The sequence below is a fragment of the Opisthocomus hoazin genome, chromosome 7, assembly GCF_030867145.1.
Source record: "Opisthocomus hoazin isolate bOpiHoa1 chromosome 7, bOpiHoa1.hap1, whole genome shotgun sequence".
Lineage (NCBI taxonomy): Eukaryota > Metazoa > Chordata > Aves > Opisthocomiformes > Opisthocomidae > Opisthocomus > Opisthocomus hoazin.
In genome coordinates, this window is record NC_134420.1 from 63,089,560 (window position 1) to 63,111,204 (window position 21,645).

A 21,645-nucleotide genomic window follows, 5' to 3' on the forward strand; every position below is an offset into this window, starting at 1 on the left:
TCAAGGGAAGTTGAAAGCCCTTGCTTTGCAGCGGTGAGGTATTATAATCAGCTGAGTTGCAGCATCTTGCCACTTTGAGAGTCACCATCTCCTTGGCTTCTGTAGAGTTTCTTCTGGTATGTTTAGTCTCTAATTTAGAAAGGAAAAATACCAATTGGCATGTAATTCTAGAAGGATTCTTGTTTCCTGTTCTGACTTATCCTGTATCCAAATTGCATTGCACTGAAGCTTGTCTCTGTTGGCTATTGATTGCCTCGAATCTTCAGGTTCTGACTCGTTACCATGGTACTGAATTTCTCTTTGGATTATTTTGTGAATTTTTTATTTTATTCTTTAATATTTCTGTGCGGTATTTACTGAAAAGATGACAACCAGTAAAGGAGTGAACTTACTCAAAACGTTGTCCTACAGCCAATGGGGTTTTGTTGATGCACAAGTGATACTTCTTTTCATATCCATCAGGGAGCAAATTGATACAAATATTCAGTGAATTTCTAAAGGTTAACTTAGTTCTTGGAAAATCTGTGTGGGATTACTTTCAATTTGCTCTGAAATCTCTGCTTTTAGAAGCATCTTCACAAACTGCCAATGCCCAGTCAGTACTGTGTAATGTGTTGCGTAATTACACAGTGTAAATGTTATCGGTAGGCACACTACTCTCTGTCGGGGCACTGTCTGGTGTTGGGGCTTCCACTGTCGTAAGTGTGATGGTCTTAATGTCAAGCAAAAAACTAATTGAGCTTCTCGTCTTCAAACGCTTAAAATACTAGGGTTTTTTCCATGGTCCCATTTAGTTTTGTTGCAGTAGAAGTAAATTACACTTTAGCCATTAATTCCAAATGTTTCTAGTTTAAATACAAGTACATAATTTGCTGCAGAAACCTGAGTGGTTTTTGTGTAATTTGCACGTTTTCTATTTCTTTCACTGGATTTGACCATCTTGTAATAATGCTGCATTGTTGAAATGGAAGATACTGATTATGAATTCTTCCTTTAGGTTGCCATAAAAATAATTGACAAAACACAGCTGAACCCAACTAGTCTGCAAAAGGTAGGTTTTTACATTTAATCTTTCAACTGTATTGTAACTTGTTTTGTTTCGTCACCGCCTTCCTTTAACCCTGAATGCCTGTGCTGGAGAATCTAAAGCATTCATACCTTGCACACATCTGACTACTGTATTTAATAACTAGTTTTGTAGCAGATATTTTTGACAGCCCTGCAGTTGTTCGAGATGAACTCGTACAGAGCTGTAAACTGAGAAAACAGTGGTGTTAGCCACTTCCTTTGTCTCCCTAGCACAGCTAACTGTAGAGAGGACGGACATTTGTGGTTTGGTGTCGTGCCCCATGTCTCCTTCCTGCTGGTCACTTTGTTAAACTTACAAACACAAAACTTATGTTCTGTCCTCTTAAACTGGCCTTGAAAATACTGCCGCTGGACTGAAGGCCAAGCAGTGTCTATGCCGTTCGTGTAGTTTGCAGAAGAAAAGGTGCTGGAGGTTCATGGAACAAACTGGTGCGTGGCTATTCTGATTTCTTCCCTCTAGCCTCAAATGTTTAATGTGCTGTTACAGTTGTATTGCCTTATCTATTTTAGTAAGTAGTGATAAATCCTACTCTTTCATCAAGCAAGCCAGTCTGCTCTGGAGTGCCTGCAGGAAGTACATTTAAATGTCACTTTTACCTAGGACTTGTCGAACTATGTCCTTTTAAGTGCTGCAGTCAAAGGCTTTTTATTTACTTTTCAGTACTTTGATAAAAAAGCTCCTTGCAATATTTCTCTTTCAATGAGAGAATAGCCAGAACTTACCTGCAAACAAAACGAAGTAGAATAACCGGAGTAAACTGGGGAATATACACATTTGGATTTTATACAAGTACTAAAAAGATCATGTGACTAGATGTTTTTATCAAAATTAATGGTGCAAAAGTAAATTGGAAAAACACACAAGTTCTTATATTGTGCGGTTTGGTTGAGAGGCGAAGAATGACCTGTAGAAGAAAGGCTCCCTTGTCTGAGCAGGTAGCTGCTTCCTACTGACTCTGTAGACTGGGTAAAAATAGATACTGTGGTTCCAGTTTTCTCAGAATTTTTTTCAGCTTAATCCCTGAGGTTATTGGTAATTTCTAGGTAAGCAGGGAGGAAATGAGATGCAAATCAGGTAATATGATGGATTAGATAAAGCTGATTTGTGTGCCAGATCTGTGCAACTTTGAATACCTGAAAAAATTGTTAAATGCTTGAAGCACTTGGAAGAGAAACAAAAGCTGTGTGATACGAAGGGGAGGGGTCAGGGCATGGGAAAACGGTCAGAAGAGAATAGAGAGGCCATGTTTTCAGGCAAAAACATAAAATCTTAATCCTGCAGATGGTGTTATCTTGAGACTGAGCTGTAATGCTAGCTTGAGCTCATATTCAGGTACAAAGCAAACCTTTTACAAGTCACAGGTGTTCAGCTGGCAAGGCTGCAAGCTGGAAGTGTGCTTGTTGGCCCTTTGGTTTCTGGGTTTCAGCCTGCTCAGTGTCCACTCACGTCTCCATCTCCATGGCAATTTCGTTTTTATTTACGATTTATAAAATCAGATTAGAAGGTGTGGTTTGTGAATTGATATTTTCTACCACAGGGTTTCTTAAATGGGAGTCTGGAAGAATAGTGCAAAATAGCAGGGTAGAAAATGGATCAAGTTTGGGGAGTGAGATTGTGCTCTCTTCTCTAAGCTCCTTTGTTATATGAGCACAGAAAAAATTTGGCAAGATATGTCAGTGTTCTCGATTCAGAAATTGAAAGTAATTGTCTTAAAACCAAATGCCTGCTTGTCATAGTGACCAGAGTGAATGCACAACTTGCTACTTACCAGTTTTGCTTTATCAAGCCTTTTTTTGCAAACTCTTGCCCCTTCCCCCCAGCACTGTCAGCAGTGCCGTAGCCTTGGCACTTTTGCAGCCATCGGCGCACGCGACCTGTAGATGCAAGGGAAGCTGAGATGGAAGTGCTTCTGATCTTGCACTTCTGGAGAGAGCGATAAAACGTTTGAGGTACAGTGGGGAGGGAAGGGCTGTGCCGTGAAGAGGGTGTGGGTATGGTGTCTCAGCTGCGGTGTGGCTGCATACCCTCGTCATCTTTAGGTGGGGAAACAAATAGTGGTTAAGGCTGCTGGTTCTGGTTTCTGTGCATTACGTCTTCCACACCGATACTCAAGTTGCCGGAAAGATGTTAACCTTGTTAAGGACTTGCTTTGCTTTCTGGAGCAGTCCTGGCCGCTCCGTGTTCAGCAGCGCAGCTCTGCAGAAGAGTCGGGTTTCTTGTCTGCTGCTGAGGAAGTCTATGGCAGCCACATGCAGCTACTCTTAACTGTTGTTTTAGGACCTAATTACTACTCTGCTACCCTTGCTTAGTGAAGGGGAAACTGTAACCAGTACTTCCCTGCTTTGAAAGAAAAGGGAATTCTTGGAGCTTTTTTCCCATGCTGGTAGTGTTAGTCATAATCACTGTTCTCCACAAACGTACTTGTGTACCCGGTTCCAGTGAATATCGGTCTCACTGGAAACAAGTGCTGATGCTACAGTAGTTCACTTCCTCCTAAGACCAAAAAAAAAAAAAATGTTTGTTTTTTTTTCTTTTGAATTAGCAATGCCATTATATGCAAGGTTTTTTTACCAAGCCCATGTAATAGCACTACATCACTTCTCCTTTTTCCTTTTTTAGAACTTGGCTCCTCAGCCAAATATTTTTGTTCATTATGTGCAGATGTTTTGCCACTTGTTTGGGCCATTTTTTTGTTAAAGGTTTTTAGAGTTCTTAAACATCGATTTTTAACATGGACAATGTCCTTTCGGTCCGTGGGTCAATCAGTATTTTAAAAACTGCCAGAAGAGCATGAGAATTTAAAATGCCCAGGCTTTGCAGTTTGTGACAAGTATTTTTTCTGTTTTGAAGTTGTGATTTGTTTGAGGCAAACTTGTATTGTGTAAAGGCTTCCTGCGTGAGGCTCCGAATTATATGTGGGGCATATTTTAGTGGAGGAGTTATCAGGAGGAACCTAATACACAGGTAAAGCTTGAGCTGGCTTGGGACAGTATCTTGTGAAAAGTCCCCCTGCCTTTGGGGGGGAGGAGGCCAGGATATGTTGGTACTCTGCATCTGGCTTGCTTTTTAGCAATCTTTTTTTTGGTGTTTTTGAAATCCTTTGTTACCAAAACTCTTGCAATAGCTAATGCAGGATCACTTCTGGTCTGCCTTTCACTGTGTTCAAAGAGAGTTGGCTTAAAAGATGGGTCCTGCTTTCCCCCCACTCCCTTGTTGTTTCGGATGTGTCAGCATAATAAAGTTCAAGTAAAATTGATTCAAGATTATTACTCAGTATGCCTCTCTACTTCCATGGCTGGTTTGTTGGGTTTTTTGTTTTTTTTTTACTTAGTCTGTCGGCTAGCAGCATTAATTGAATGTAATTCTTTCCGCGTATCTAACATGGCTTACAGTCAAAGGACCAGACCACAACAAAGCTGAAAGCCATTTGTTTGGCAGACTAAGGATGTTTGTCTTTGCCTAGAAACATTTGTAGAGCTCCTGTTGACGGAAAATGAGCTGTTCAGCAAGTTGGGAGTAGTTTTTAATCTCAGTATTAGAAATTAAACTGATTAGCACTGTTTTCAGTTAATTGTCTGCCTTTATGGTCTCGTTATGACAAGTAAATTCCTGAAACGAAGATGATTATTTTCTGTATTGAGAACCTTCATGTTACATCTTATGTTACCCCTTCTTCTGTGTTGCTGTGGCAGAGAACCTCAGATGTGTGGGCTTTTGTCATACCTGGCTGTTTGCAATGAATTTTGTGTGTGATGATAATTACTGCTTCATTTGGCAGAAGTTGATGCATGTAGTATTTTGGGGGAATGTAATCTGAGAAACCTTTGTTCAGCATACTGTGTGAAAGTTGTGTGATGTTTTATGTTGTGTTTCTCTACCAGAAATAGACCATAATATGTAAAATAATGTCAAACATTCGCAAATACCCCTGTGGAGGTTGCTGTCTCTGTCGAAATGCCACACAACGTTTAAACTGGCTAGGGGAGCAGAATCTGAAGTTCATGTATCTAACTATAATTATAATAAAGAATTCGGTGGTGGTTGTATCCTGTTCTCAAGTATTTTTATTTTTACTTCGAGACAAAAATAGTCTTTTTTTAAAAAGCTCGTTTCTAGTCATCCACTTCAACAAAAGGCGCATATGTAGCAGCTACTTTTTTATCATGCTTCATTTGGGTTAGTAACGCAGAGTAGTCATCTTGTGGACCAATGTTATATTTAGAACAGCTCAAAATGTGATATGAGCCTGATTTTATCACATTAGACCATCAAAGTGTATAGTGTACAGTGGAGCAAGTAGCTGGCTCCAGCCAAGTCAGCATACTTTATTTAAAAAAAAAAAAAGTAATTAATATATTCATTTATATGATGATGATGTGAATTTTAGCCTCGTTTTTACTGTCTTATTATATACTGCCCTTGATTGACTGTTCTTGTTTGGTGACACCAGTTATCACAGAATCACAGAATGGTAGGGGTTGGAAGGGACCTCTGTGGATCATCTGGTCCAACCTCCCTGCCAAAGCAGTTATGACAGCCTGGATTCCCATACTTCACCCTATGAATGTGTGTTGTTTTTTTTTTTTAGGTGCGTGAGGTGATGATAAATAGGCTAATGGCTGAATAACAGCCAAGGTCTTCATCCTGTGCAGCAGTGGAGTTGCCCTTGGTGAGAGTCTGACCCAGCAGACTTTATCTAAGTAGTGGGGGTGGAAGATAACGATCAGTTGAGAGTGAATTAAGCAAACCGTCTTCAAAACTTTAAAAGCTGACCAGAGGCTTTCAGTTATATAAGCTGTGATTAAACGTGTTAATGGAGTATTCAGAATATATTGCACACCAGTTCAGCTGAAGTGAATGAAAAGTAAGAAAAAAAATAGCTGTAGATTCAACTGTTCTTATATTTTTGATGATCAGAGAGAGATGGTGAAGTAGTCTACCTTTTTGAATTATATAGGAAAAAGCTCCAAAAATAACATAGTTTTTTTTTTTAAAAAAAAGGTAATTTACTTACCTCTCTAGGGGAAAAAGAAAACATGCATGTGAAGTTTTTGAAACTCTTATTTTGCATGGCCAAAAACTTACTGGGTCAATCCTGATTGCATTTAAGCAGCTTGTCATCTAGCGAAGTGTCAGGCATAGGCTGGATAAGGATAATAAGATAGTTAAAAGCATTTGGAAAACTGGTTTTACTCTGTGTTCAGGTAGTGTGTCATTCGCCGTGGCTGTAGCATGGGGGAGAAGGTCTGTTGGGCAGTGCAGTGAGGATTGCTCACCAGGTCTTAGCCTGTACAGAAACATCAGAGAGCAGAGAAGGGTTAGAACAACTGGTCTACAATTTGTGATTTTTTTTTTTCTTCCCCTATTTATTTATTTAAATCCCACCCCCCACATTTCCTTTTATTAAAAGACCCAAAGGCACAAGGATTTTGTTTTGTTGACTCTTTGGTTATTTGCAGTTTGTTTCCAATATTTCACTTTTTTTTTTTTCCCCACTTTTACTGAGTAAGTACACCTACAGATTTTTGAGTCGTTAGTAATACATGTAGACATATTAAATGTCTTTGCTTTATCTGAAATCTGACCTGAGGCAGATCTTGCAGCAGCACTTTTTGCTTACTTACTGTTAAAAACAGTGCTGTTATCTCTTATTTAAAAAACTTTCTTTTCTCCCATGTCTGAATTCCTGTGGAGCTGTGGACTTTTGTTCTCTTTACATTGAGTTCAGTATGTTCTGTTACGTTACTGGTATTCCCGTAGAAATTGGTGTTAGGTTTAGTATAAAGCCCCTTGATTCCTCCTGCTTTTTGAAGCATCACGTTAGAAAATAATCAAGGCTTAAGAATGTCAACCCTCTGGAGTCTTGGGCTGGCATGGGGGGAGCTGCAGAGGGAGAACAGCTACGCGCTTGACTGCAACATAGCATACAAAGATAATTATTCCGGTTTTCCAAATGCGATAGTATTTGCACTTCAAGGCTTTTTATAGTACTTTATCTTGAGTCTTTTCTGGGAGAAGTGGGACTACTTTTACTTCATCTGCTATTAACCAACTTCATTAAAAACAGTGTTTTATATTGCAGTAGCAACACCCGTGGCATTTTTAGTGTTAACACATATGGGTTAATGTGCATCTTAAAATTGTCTTTTGCAGAAGAGAGTTTTCAATGTGAAAATAATTAACAGCTGATCAGTAATAGACTGTGCTTTGATTTGGTTTGTTACATGTTGTTCCTGTATTATTGTCTGGTTGCAGGAGAAGAGAGTTCACTCAATGTGACAGGCAAAGTTGAACTCTGTGGAAGTAACTGCTCAAGCAAGACCCTCTTCACATGGGTATTAGTGGCGGGTTAGGGGAATAAGATCCTTACAATCAGTACGTAATCAGCTGTATCTGGATGCAGCACTGTTGATCTGACGTCATGCTGCAGCTTGGAATGGGCAGTTGTACTCCCTCACCACCCATCCTGCCAAAATCCGTGTGCTGGGGTGGACAAGGGAGCTACAGCAGAAAATTTGGAATGCTTTTATTTGGGGGAGGTGCGTGTTTTGTGAGATTTTTCTGTTTAATTCATTTGTGGACCTTGTGCATCGATCTGGGTTAGCACAGATGCTTGTGTAAAGGGAAGCAGTACGATGCTGTCACATAGGAGAGTGGGTGGTAAAGAGGGTGGGAGCTGGCTGATCCCCTTGAGCCTGTGCTCCTGAAGTAATGATGTTTCTTCTGTCTGCTGGGGATTGTTGGGTCAGGAAAACACTGTTTGTGTTCTCGCCTATTAATTTTGGCAAGTACGTTCAGCGTGTGGTACTAGCCAAGCAGGCTTGGAGGCTGGATGTCTGACAGTGAGAGTCAGTGGAGCTGTGGTGACAAAACCAGGACTAGATGCTGCTGTGCCTCGGTTGCCTTTCAGGAACGCTTCTGAGGTGCCGAGAGGGAGCCTTGCCTCCCCGTCTCGCCTTAAAACTTACTCCTTGCTGGTGTAGCTGGATAACATGCTTTTTGCGTGATATAAGCAGCTGGTTTTTCACCTGCAAGTTGCTGTTGTAGCACAGCAATTCCCTGGCTTTAACAGAGTACTGAAGAGTGACGAGTTCATATCAGTAACGTAGTGCAGTGGTCTTTAAAAGGTGTTCTGGCGAGGGTTGCTGAAGCTTTGAAACTACTTTCTGTGACTGAGTGAAAGGTGGTATGCAATGTATTGGCCAGCAAGAAGCTGCATGGGCTCATCGTGGTCTTCTGGCCCCAAAAGTCTGTGAACAGCTAAGATCACTTCCCTCCTGAGCTATCTGGAATGCTTCGTGGGTGTTTTCAGGTTTCTGAGGGTTGATTTGTTAGGGGAGGGATGTTAAAAGAAGCAGGCACTTAACTCTTCTGTCCAAGAAGTGCTTATGTCATGAACTTCACTGAAATGCTAATATTAACGTTTGCCCTTTGTCTTTATGTGTCAGAAGGATCAGGCTTTAGGACAAATTTCATTAACTTATTTCATGTTTTATGTTTTATTTCAGCTCTTTAGAGAAGTAAGAATAATGAAGATCTTAAATCATCCAAATATAGGTACGTTGTTTCTTTCACATAATTTCCAACTCTGGAGAAATGTTAGCTTTTTTGCTGTTCTTGTGGTATGAGTTTAAAAGATGATTAAGCACTAGGGTGTCAATTTACTGTAAAGTAGCAGTAACAAATACCTTTTCAGAGCTGTGTCGTTACAAAAAAAAAGCGAGGGGGGGGGAAACCCCACAACAAAACGTTTTGGTCCCTTTGCACAGAACTGTTATTTGGATAGCAGGTAATTTTGCGCCTTTTGAGTGTAATACTGTTTTTGACTGAGTTCAGACTCTCACGAAAAATAGGTACGTACCAAAACCAAGAAGTGGTCAAGAAACTGTTCAGAATTGTGCATTTAAATGAGGTAGTATTGTTACGGGACTGTCAGCAAACTGACTGATAACTCATTTGTCATCATATATTACAGTTCGGTGCATAAAAATGGCTATTGCTGATGCTCAGATCTGTGGAGGTTCTGCTTAATTTATTTGCTTTTCCCACATAACAGAAGAAAAGTATTGTTTCTTGAGAAAACATTTGTATATATGAGTTGACCAAGTGTGTTACAGTATTTTCCATTTAGGAACATTAGATAGAAAAAGCTTATTTAGAGTAGTAGTCTGATATTGTCAAGTAGCAAACAAGTAGGTGTTTTTTTTTTCTCTGACAGAATTCTCTGTGGTGTTAACACAATACTTCTGCAACTAGTTAACTGATTAATAAATTACTTTCTTTTCTAGTGAAGCTATTTGAAGTCATCGAAACTGAAAAAACTCTCTATTTAATAATGGAGTATGCAAGTGGAGGTAAGTACTTGGACTGTGATGACACGTGTAAACAAATTGGCAAGTGGGAGAAAGCAATGGTTTTCTTCAAAGTTTTGCTTGCTTTTTCATCAAATGTTAATGTCACGGCAATGTAAAATCTTAAGCAAAATCTTTACTACTCTCTGGGGCTTCTTTGGGCAACATAATTAATTGTAACTTGTAAAACCAGCTTCTGAACTTATTGCAACTTAGTAACATTTGCTTTGTTTTCACAATTCAAATTTAATGGCAATCTTTATTCGGTGATCCATTGTTCCTGTCCATAACAAGTGGCAACCTTCTCAGTTTATTCTATTCAGCTCCCTACCTCTAGTGTCCTATTTTGTATAAGATAATGGGTAAAAACATGTTCAGATGAAACATTCCTATGTTTCTTCAACTGTGGCTTTCAAAAGCACGAGTACTGCAACTCATGTTTTTTTTGGTGTTGATGATATTCGATGTATCTTAATGACAGACCTTCTACTGTCAAGAATTGTTAGGCTTAGCCTTATGCCATTTTAGGAAGAAGTTAAACATTTATTCCTTATTCCAGGAGGAGAGCGCAAATCATGCAATGTAAGGTATTTTCACGAGAGCTTGGATTAAGGTATTTGGGCTTAAGTTACTCCTTGCTGGCTAAAACCTAATAGCACTCAGTTTGCCAGCGTGACCCGTTAGCATCAGCAGCTGGAATCTCAAATAGTTGAGGCTTTTCTTTAGTTTTGGGAGGGAGACACAGAGGCTTCTTGTCAGAGAAAATCAGCATTGAATTGTGCCTCTGACATTGGATTACATGAAGTTTAATGAATTACTGTACATCAGGTAATGATTCTTTACCTGCCTGTGTTTTCTTCTAGCAGCTCTGTAAATGATCGGCCAAGATTTGTCTAAAAGGAAATCAAGTTGGTAAAATACTGTTAAAATATTGGCTAGTACAGGTGTTTGTGGAGGCATCTCTGTGCTGTTTGATGGTACTGGACTTAAAAGTGAAGTCCTGTTGCCATCTAGTGATTAGCTTCTAGGAGGTAGAAGGGCCAGTGGTTCTCTAAAGCAGTGAGGATCTTTCTTAGGGTAATGGATAGATACATACTGTACTGGTCTAAAAGGCCATGGTGTACAAGACAGGAATGGCTGGTAATCTCAGTGTCAGCCGTCAATTTCCCATATTTCCTCTTTATCAAGATGCTGGTCACATGTGATGCATGTGAACTCTGTGGCCAAAGGATGAAAGAAACTATTGCTACAACTGCAACACTGTGATAAATTGCAACATGTGAACTCTGTGCCCAAAGGATGAAAGAAACTATTGCTACAACTGCAACACTGTGCTAAATTTGGGATAGTTCTTTCTCTGGTGTTATTTTTTGTTCAGGTTTGTTCCTTCAAGGTTTTTGAAGAAACAGCTGTGAAATACAGCTGAGGTATTTATCTAAGTTGAGTATTAAATGATACACTAGAGAGGGAAGTAAGGCTATTTTGTAGAAAACCCTGACATTCCCGCAGATTGCTCAGTTGTTACTTTACCTGCTGTATGACTCTGGGGTTTTTACTCGAATCATAGGGTTTGGGTTGGAAGGGACCTTATAGATCATCTAGGTCCAACCCCCCTGCCATGGGCAGAGACACCTTCCCCTAGATCAGGTTGCTCAAAGCCCCGTCCAACCTGGCCTTGGGCACTTCCAGGGAGGGGGCATCCACAACTGCTCTGGGCAACCTGTTCCAGTGCCTCATCACCCTCATGGTGAAGAATTTCTTCAAAATATCTAATCTAAATCTGCCCTCTTTCAGCTTGAAGCTATTACCCTTGTCCTATTCCTACAGGCCCTGGTAAAAAGTCCCTCTCCAGCTTGCTTTTAGGCCCACTTCAGGTACTGGAAGGCTGCTGTAAGGTCTCCGTGCAGCCTTCTCTTCTCCAAGCTGAACAGCCCCAATTCTCTCACCCTTTCCTCATGGGAGGGGTGTTCCAGCCCTCTGACTTTTGTGGCCTCCACTGAACCTGCTCCAACAGGTCCATGTCTTTCCTTTGCTGAGGGCTCCAGAGCTGGACGCAGTACTCCTGGGGGGTCTCACAAGAGCGGAGTAGAGGGACAGAATCGCCTCCCTTGTCCTGCTGGCCACGCTTCTCTTGATGCAGCCCAGGATACGGTTGGCTTTCTGGGCTGCAAGTGCACATTGCTGGCTCATGTTGAGCTACATGTTATCCAGCACCAAGTCTTTCTCCTCAGGGCTGCTTTCAGTCCATTCTGCTCCCAGACTGTGTTTGTGCTTGGGTTTGCCCTGGCCCATGTGCAGGACCTTGCACTTGGTGTTGTTGAACTTGATGAGGTTCACATAGACCCACCTCGTCAGCCTGTCCAGATCCCTCTGGATGGCATCCCTTCCCTCCAGCGTGTCAACCGCACCACACAGCTTGGTGTTGTTGGCAAACTTGCTGAGGATGCACTCGATCCCACTGTCCATGTCATCAGCAAAGATTTTGAACAGTGCCAGTCCCGCTACCAACCCCTGAGGAGTGCCAGTCATCACTGGTCTCCACTTGGACATTGAGCCATTGACAGCAACTCTTTGAGTGCGGCCATCCAGCCAATTCCTTATTCAGCAAGTGGTCCATCCGTCAAATCCATGTCTCTCCAATTTAGAGACAAGGATGTCGTGCGGGACAGTGTCAAATGCTTTGCTCAAGTCCATGTAGATGACACCAGTTGGTCTTCCCTTATCAAGCAATGCAGTAAATTTGGTGGAGTTGCTTCTTTTAAAAAATAAATGTGAAGTTACTCAGCTTTTCCCTTGTGAGATGGCTATCTACAAAACAGTGTTTTCTTGCTCAGTAGAAAATATTTAGTTATTTGTTCCACTACTAAAGTTTTTATTGATTTTGCAGGTTAGTGAAGAATTTTTAAAACTGCGTACTAGTCTGTGTTTGTAGGAGTTCTTATGTACGTGACTACTGTTTTTTAGTAAGGAAAATCTGCCATACTCTCACGAACATATTAATGTTTCATGATCCAGTTGGCTGCACCTAAAGCTCAAACATTGTAGTCTGTATTGACGTGCTATAAAAGGACTGGGTTGATTAAAGGGAAAAAAGCTAAAGTGCAAGAGATCTTTAGTACTGCTTCAGTAACCTCCTTTAGTCATCCACAGCCATACAATATTGGGCTTGTCTAGGGGTAATCCTTCTCAGTGTATCTTATGGATCTGATGGTTGTGTGATGGATTATGTCAATGAGTCTGCTGTGCTCATTGTTTTGACCTTCCTTGTGGGTACCTCTTCCAAGCCTAGGTTAAAGCTAAGATTTCTGATTTTGTTTAGAACACTTTTATACACATGCACAAAGAAAAATTGTAGTGCTGGTATGACAGTGTTTCTAAATATCATCAGATGTTCTCATATGTGAAGCTTTTTTTGGTGAGGCAAAAGAAACCCTTGTGAGAAAGTCTGTGAAGGAGTACATCATCTTTATTTACAAAACAGAAGTATACTACTCAATTTCTATCATAAATAAATAGAAGGAAATGGGGTTTTTTGTTTATATCCAGTCATTCATTAAGTCTTATTGTTTTCTTATATAAGAGATGATGGTGTAGTAAATTGCTTAGAAGTTGTGCCTTGTTCTCTTGAGCTAACCTGTAATTATAAACTTGAAGTACAGTCATTCCAGTGAAGCTGCTGTGGGCAACTGCTAGGGAAGAATCTCTAGATTCTGAAATTAGCATTAATGTGTCTCGTTGTTCAATTGTAGGGGAAGTATTTGACTATCTGGTTGCACATGGAAGAATGAAGGAAAAGGAGGCTAGAGCTAAATTTAGACAGGTATGTATAACATTCCCATACATCAGCTTCCACTGCCGTCCTGTCCCGTCCCCCCCTACCCCCCGCTGTTTTTATGCTGAAACGAGTAAAATGGCTGTCCTTTGCTTTTAACTTCTGACAGTGTTCAGAATGCTGTGGACTTATAGCTCCGAGTGAGAAAAGACTTGGATTGCAGTAGTACTGTAAAAGGGGTTAGAAGTCCGTTCAGTGCTGCTGTTTTCCGTAGTGCTGTGTGCCAGGGTGTCCAGGAGTGCCAGAACACAGTGACCGCTTGATTGGGAAGTGTATTCTGTTCCAAAATTCATTTCCTCTGGGTTGATTTCATATATCCTTAGTTCAGCTGGTCTGTAACCTTTTGGAAGTTATTCGGATGTAACAGGCTACAAACAGGCCAGTTTCAAAACGCAGGCAGTGCATGTAACAGGCATCCGTTCACATCCATCCACTTACATGAAAAGATGGGGTTTAATAGTTGTTTTAATAAGTCATGGAAAAGCAATTAATAGGCTTGTGAGTTTAGCTTGCTTTTATGATGGATAAACGTGCCCTGCAAAGATGTTGGAATTTCATTGCTTTGTAAAAAGCAGTTCTGTTCTACAGTAAAGCAGTATTGAACATACCCAAATATTTTTGCATAATGAATTAAAATCCAAATCTGTGCTCCTGTAGCATCTAGAGCTTCATTTGCAGATCTGACTGATCTGATATGGTTTGTTTTCTGCTCTTGTACAGAAATTTGTAAAAGCCTACATTATTTCCATCCCTTTGGTCACTTGGATAAGCTAAATAATGTTGTGAAAAGTAATGAATACCAAGATTATGCTTTTGTTTAATGACACTTTATAATAATGTATAGGCACAAGAGTGGGTTTCTTGAACAATATGTAGGGGTTTTAAACTGGCAAATTGTGGCAATGACGTGACAGTCAGTTTCACTGTTGGAAGGGGAGTCTCTGATAGCTTCATGCACCACTTAAGTGTAGCTATACCAAAGTAGAAGAAATGTGATATAACGTATGAGACTTCCAGGAAATTGATTAATGACTTTCACAAGATGTCTTGTAAAGAAAACTTTTACGCTTCTCTAGTGAGGGTAGTGTGACCGAAAGGAACAGTTTGGGAACTAGGGAACTGTGCCACAACTGTTTTGCTCCCTCTGTCTCATATAGTAAGAATTGTGTGAAAGCAGTATAAACAATAAAGTCAAAAGTAGCAATGAAAGTAAAGAAAAACAGAAATGTATTTAACCCAACATAAGGAGGCAACAAAAGCATTTCTGTGAAATCCTTGTTCCTTTATTTTCTCTCATCTCTTTAAATCTTCTGTTTATCCTCTTGAATCTTTTGCAAAAAACCTGAACACCAAAAACCAACCAACCAAAACAACCCAAAAAAGCAGCTGCGTACTTCATATCCCCAGAAGTGATTTGTGATTACTGGAGTTAATACAGCTTGATAGTAAGGAAAATTTTTCTCCTTTAACGAAATCTTACGTGTCTTTTTAAAGCTGCTTCCCTCCCTTTCATATTCTGACAAGTAGAGATTTTTCCTTTGTGATTGAGGGTTTCTGGTGTGAGTTTCTAAGCAGTGTTGGAGTAGATGTGACGGGTTGTAGAGCAGTCGTTCCCACTTCAGCCGTCTCTTCTAAATCCCAGACTGTTGCCTTGCTCTTTGTAATGTTGCTTGAAGAGCTTCAGAGTAACTTGAGAGGATTTGCTGTTCTCTCTCAGATGCGAATGTGGAAAACTTCTGCTGGTATGGTTCTCTGCTTTTTGTCCTCAGTTTGTTTTTCAGCAGTTGTGTGGAAAAAGATCTTGCAGTAATTCCATTGAAATTGCACATTTGTGTGACAAATACCTATTTTTTTCTAACAATTTGACTCCCTTTTAAGTGAAAACTCATGGAAACAGGTCAAACATTTTACAGGTACATTTAGTGCTTAATTTTATGGGATAATGTGGGTAGTACGGGATATATATAACTTCATTTTTCAAAAACAAATGTGAAGGGGAAAGAATTTAAAAGGTAGTTACCTGCCAAGCTGGGTATTTGACTCATCAACAGTTCATTTCATGTACTTCAGATTCGCTACTTGCCCCCTTACTTCAGTAGACTAAATGCTGTTTGTAAAGATACATAGATAGCCTCACTTGAATCCACTGAAATAGAGAAGTGTGTTTTCAGTTTCTTCTTGTAAATCTTGTCTCCTGGCACAGGCAGCTGTGCTCTGTCATCCCTCAACAGCTGACTTCCCAGCTACTGAGCGCAACCAATTTTACAGGACCTTGGTCTCAAAGATGGGAGCTTCTTGAGAGCCTCAAAAGCCTGAGCGCCTGGAAAGAAAAGAGAGAACTCTAGCAATAACCTGAGGAGAGAAACCATAGCACGAGCTCATTGCACTTTGCTAGAGAAAAGACCGTGTACATAGGACAGAAGTCAGGCAACTTTGGTCAGAACTTGGCATCTGTTAGATGCTAGGACTCTTGACTGTGGGACAGTGGGAAAGGAAACTAGATCTTACTGGGTTTACAGGTCATAAAACTATTCATTTCACCTTACTGTAGGCCCAGAATAGCTTCATATAGCTTTTAGCCATTGTTGGAGGGAGAATGCTCTCTGTAGACTTTCTATCTGATTCAGTGCAGCTGTTCTTGTGTTAGATGGGGACTTACGACATAATAGGGATTTTTTTTTTTTTAATTCACTGACCGGTTTAACAGACGGTGGGTCTCTTTAAACTGAAGAAACAGTTGTGCCATGGTATTGAGCTTAGTTCGTACAATAGGTTGTATTATATCTTGTTTTCAGATCATGTTTCTTCTTTCAGTAGATGTGATTTCTGGATCAAACACTTGTGTTTTATCTGAGGAGGCCCTTCCTCTCTAGCCGGCAAAGAGCAGAATTTGCTAATTCTCCCCTCTTTGCTTGTTAAAAAAAAATTAATTTTTTGTCCATTTTATTACGCATACTGAAGGTTTTTAGCAGGAACAAAGAATGTACAAGACAGTGATTACATTATTCCAGTCATGCTTAACAAGGAACACAGAAGAGGTACAAACACTAGAAATACAGCCATGCTCTGCAGTTCTGCATTTCAAGCTCCTTTTGTGCAGCCATGTGTGAGAAATTCGAATCCAGAATGTTTTGCATTCTAAATGTCACCTAGTTTTAGTTTCCCTATTACTGGATTCCAGGCAGTTCTGGTTCAATCTTACTATCCCTTTTCCGTAGAAAAATATGCCTATCTGGTTAATAACGAATGCAAAAATGGGAAGCCCAGACTCAGGGCAGGGGGTCTCCCAAAATCCATCTGTGTTAATTCCCTCTCTTCCTTTACTGCAGTTGATTAGGTCTGGCCTCGTTCAGTCTTCCCACTGTTGCCCTGTAGAAGCAGTTTAGAATTTTTGATGCTGGTAGATGTTAGGACAGATCATGGAAAACAAAAAAAATCCACAAAATACGTCTTACTTGTACATTCCAGTTAAGAAAGAAAATACTCATGGCAGTGTGGAAGGGACCTTGAGAGGTCATTTATCTTTCTTTTGTTGTTTATTCCTTCTGAAGAATGGTTTCTCTGCCTAGAAATAACTTGTTCTAACTTGTTCTTTAAAACCTATGATTATACAGATTTTCGAAATCCCTCCCAAGAAATATATTTCAATGCTCTCATTGTTACCTGTAGCAAAAAGGTCTGCCGTTTCTTCCCCTCTTCTCCCCACTCCCAGGTGTCAGCAGATTTCTTGCACTCAAGTAGGTTGCGGGTGAGGAGGCTGTCAGTGCAAACAATGATGGAAGTTGGGAGACAAAGGGGCTCAATCCAGTGCAGCCATGCTTTGTGCTGTTTTTCATTCAGTTTTGACTGCTGTTCTGCAATTATTAATATCATAGACATTGCATTATTTCGCTTCCATTTAGATTGGACTCGCTTCTGCAGTCTCTGTGCTATCTGGTTGCAATGCAGAGTAGTTCAAAAGCATCTCCAAAGGAAATCACTGATTGATCACCTGCTAGACCTTCCGCTCTTAAATAGAGTAAAAGCAGTTTAGGAGCGAATGGTATAGTGCTGTGTCTCTTCAGTCCTGCATAAAGCTTGAGGTGTTTATCATGCTGTCAGCCTTGGAAGCGCCTGCAGAGTGAGCTTGTGACTGGCGCTAAAGTAGTGGTAGCGGAGAGGAAAGGAAGGAAAACCAAAAGGATGGTACAAGTGATGGCGTGGGAGCACTTTGACAGTTTCAGTAATTGTAAAAAAGCTGAACATGGAGTCTGAAAGAGGGAGCCAATGCAAAAAGGAACAAGCAAAACCAGAATGCAAGTGTAAGGGATGGAAATATTTTTCGTAGACTGCTTGGTTTCCAAGGTGGCATTTTGCATGTGCGTTATTCAGTAATACAGTGGCACAAAGATCTTAATATTAGTGCTTAAGTTTCGAATGCAAAATTGACTAGTAGGTCAGTTCTTTGACCTACCAAGAAATTTACTTTCACCTACTCTAAATACTGGGAGAGAACTATTGCTGCTTATAGGTACAGGAGGATCCTTAGGCTAAGCTGGGCAGTCTGGTCATGGGTTATTTTTTGCAACAGTAATGATATCTCATCTTTCTGTGTTGAAAATCTTATTAATCATTAATAAAGAATGGAAATACATTTATTTGAACACAATTATTGCAGTAAATTATTTTTATTTGCAGTTCCACTTATTTTAAGAAGTCATAACATCTGCCTCAATTCTGACCATGTGTGCATGACAATAAAATGCATTTGACTGCATTTGTGATCATGTAACAATACGACTTTATCCAGCTTTTCCATACATACAGAGTTCTGCAGCAGTGCTTATGACTTTAAGGCAATGTACTAGGACACTGTACTGTGTAAATAGCTTATGTAGCTTGCTATATAAAGCAGGAAAAGCTAAATGATATTTGGAAATTGTGATGGAAGAAATTACTCTGTTGCACTTGAGAGACATAGAGAGTTTTTCCATTGAGCTTGCTACTCTTGTACAGTGTACAAAAAACAATAAAGCATATGCAATTAGACAGCAGACCTCTGTCAGATGCACAGTTGCTTCTCACTGCGTAAGTTTTGACAAACAAGCTGTTTCCCAGTAGTTTCTCGAGTAGCTAAGCCCGTTTCTTACACTTTTCTTTCCATGCTGCAGCATGAAAAATTGCCTTTGGAGAGGGACTGGAGAACTTCATTCTAGAGTGAAAGCTTGTATAGCTGTATACAGTATTGGAATGGAAATACTTCAGTAACCTTTCTGAAAGTCATTCCTTCTACTAGTCTATAATTAGCCACACAGGAAAACAAAATCCTCTTTCAAGTGTAGCAGAAACCAAACAGATCAAATAACAAACACCAAAGTTATTTAGCAGCTTTTCCCCAAATATGCTGGTCAATGGTTATGTAGCTCTGAGTGGATAAGTACATGTCAACTTTAGTAATAAATGTTGAACTTTTTGGTTAAAGCTGCTGTTTCTTTGAGATGTCACTTATATAATTGGGCTTGTTTTCTATCCAGATAGTATCTGCAGTGCAGTATTGCCATCAAAAGCATATTGTTCATAGAGATCTCAAGGTGAGTAGGAGAAAGTGTGTGAAGTGTGTGTGTCAGCTTCTGTACCTGTGGGTTTGATCTTTATTGTGCTCATAAAATGTAGTGTATATTAAGCTTTCTGACGTATTTATTTTTTTCCATGTGTTATAGCAAATTTTGAAGAATGTTTACAGTATAGAACCATTTCAAATAGAAGGAAGAGGATTTGTAAGACTTTTACAAATTGTAATTTGGTGGCTGCTGAAAGACAGCCTCTCATCCTGTGGTCAGATTCAAATCTGATGCAGGTCAGTGTTAGCTGAGAGGTCTTTGGGGGGAAAAAAAAAAGGTAATTTGATAGAGGTATGGCAAGTTTTGGTCTTGAACAGAATGCATTACCAGTTGCAATGATGAAACTGAAGCATGGCTTCTTTGTAGCTTGGCATAAAATGGTATGTCTCTGCTTTAAACTGTGCCTTTTGTATTAATAGTGTTGCCACTTAACTTGTTCAACATATCATACCTTTGTAACCTAAGAAAAACAAAACAAGAACAAAGAACATACTTGAAAAAAGTTGTGAGGGTTATGTGCATTACCAAACTTTTGCAAGAATGCCACGTAAAGTATGGATAGCTAGACTATATCTTATTTTCGTCTTAATAGATCAAAAATCCAAGTTACAGTAGCTCAGCATACATTTATGTGGAGTAAACAGATAGATGATAATAACACAGTTTTCAGGTAGCGTAACAGCTCTCATAGTCTCAAGCCATTGTACACAGATTTTTAAAATAGGGGATATATGAATAATAGACTAAAGCATACCTAAAGACCTTGCAAGGGAGGATGTGTTAACAGATATTTCTGCATTTTGCCTTTTAAGAATGAGTAAAAATGGACAATAACATTTTAAATCAAGTATTTTAAGTTCATCTTACAAACCATTCTTTCTCTTCCAGGCTGAAAATCTATTGCTAGATGCAGATATGAACATTAAAATAGCTGACTTTGGTTTTAGCAATGAGTTTACAGTCGGAAATAAACTGGACACCTTTTGTGGCAGCCCACCATATGCTGCTCCAGAGCTCTTTCAAGGGAAAAAATATGATGGACCTGAAGTAGATGTTTGGAGTTTAGGTGTTATTCTTTATACCCTTGTGAGTGGATCTCTTCCTTTCGATGGACAGAACTTAAAGGTGAGTTTTTGTGGAATGTGTTCCATGTGTTTACCTAATGTTTTAAGTGATTTGCTACTTACAAGTTACTGTCCGTTCTTCTTCTGTTAACAAGGAACTTAGAGAAAGAGTGCTAAGGGGAAAATACAGGATTCCTTTCTACATGTCCACAGACTGTGAAAACCTCCTCAAACGTTTTCTGGTGCTAAACCCAACAAAAAGAGGCACTCTAGAGGTAATAGCACAAATAAGGTGCATCAGAAAGGTAGACATAATGTTTTGCAACTGTATTTTTCAGCTGTAACTTATTATTGTCATATTGTTCCTGAATAGTTTATTTGGAGTGGGTTCAGGGTGTGGGGGGGTGTTGTCAAGTAAAGCATATGACTTTTTTTTAAGATTTTGTTTGCTGCGATTACAAGGCAGCTGAGTCCACAGTTGCTTTCAAAATGAATATGAAAGTACACTGCATATGTCATGTAACTTTTCCTGATGGTTATCTTGTGGATTCCTGCATTAATGGATGATCCAGCAGGGCATTTTCCACATTTTCAAAAGTGAGCTGGAGGTATTGACTGCTAGATTATGGTGTGGTTGCCTTTTGCCTGCATATTGTACCATCATGGAGGAGAAAGGCGGAGCATTTCTGGCTTTCATGGACTTCCACAGTCCAGTCTAGACATACTGGACTTGTCAGAGTTGTCGCACTGCTCCTGGTCTGTGTTATGGGCTTTTAGCTTTCAGCTATGTGCTAGAATACAGCTGGTTGGGAAGCAGCTTGGCTTGATGTGCGTAGTTGATTCTCCTCACTGGAGCAAAACATAACTGAGTAGCTGCTGGCGCCTGTCCTGCAAAAGGAAAATTAGAAAAAGTGTTAGTGTTTGGTAGATAGGGGAGTTGTTCTTTCAACAGCTTGTTTTGTTTGCTAGTAAGTGTATTGCACTAACAAACCCCTTTCTTTTATAGCAAATTATGAAGGACAGGTGGATCAATGCAGGTCATGAGGAGGATGAACTTAAACCTTTTGTTGAACCAGAACTAGACATCTCGGACCAGAAAAGAATAGGTAATCGAGTATTTTCAGAATATGTTACTGTTTGAAAGATATGGGTGGGTGGTTTTGTTTTCCTTCTAGCACTCTGTATTTGCTTGCCATTTGGAAAAAGAAAGTAACTTTTTAATACTGATATTTCATCAGACTTATGTTTTCACACTGAAGTGTTTTGTTTAACTCTTGTTCCATTCTTTCTCTTGAACTTAAACACTCCGCCAGCCTAAACTTCAGAGTGTTTCTGTTACAGAGTGTGTATTTGGTTTTAGATATTATGGTAGGAATGGGATATTCTCAAGAAGAAATTCAAGAATCCCTTAGCAAAATGAAGTATGATGAAATCACAGCCACATACTTACTGCTAGGAAGGAAATCGTCAGAGGTAAGTTCCATTCTTACAAATCCAAAGAAACAAAGGAATTGGAAAGTGTCCTTAGCAAAGTTAGAAGCAAAAATAAAGTCAGTACTATGAACTGTAGGCATTGCATTCCTGCACAGAAGTCCATTACACTTAAAATCACATTGCTCTAATAATCAGTGTCAACTGTCCAAGTAATGCTGTGTTTGTTCTGACCCTGACCTGAGTCAGTAAACTCTTGCCTTCAGGCTCCCCAAAA

General features: G+C 39.8%; 1 protein-coding gene across 12 annotated transcripts in view; it reads left to right on the forward strand.

Moving 5' to 3' along the window:
- Positions 1-21,645, forward strand: part of MARK3 (microtubule affinity regulating kinase 3) — a 66,305-nt gene that overhangs the window by 18,849 nt on the left and 25,811 nt on the right. For all 12 annotated transcript variants that reach the window (XM_075426625.1, XM_075426618.1, XM_075426622.1 and 9 more), the window contains 9 exons: positions 998-1,051; positions 8,599-8,647; positions 9,379-9,444; positions 13,191-13,261; positions 18,787-18,843; positions 19,762-19,998; positions 20,093-20,212; positions 20,944-21,043; positions 21,298-21,410. In XM_075426625.1, the coding sequence (XP_075282740.1) occupies positions 998-1,051; positions 8,599-8,647; positions 9,379-9,444; positions 13,191-13,261; positions 18,787-18,843; positions 19,762-19,998; positions 20,093-20,212; positions 20,944-21,043; positions 21,298-21,410 (867 nt within the window). The remainder of the gene's footprint in view (positions 1-997; positions 1,052-8,598; positions 8,648-9,378; positions 9,445-13,190; positions 13,262-18,786; positions 18,844-19,761; positions 19,999-20,092; positions 20,213-20,943; positions 21,044-21,297; positions 21,411-21,645) is intronic.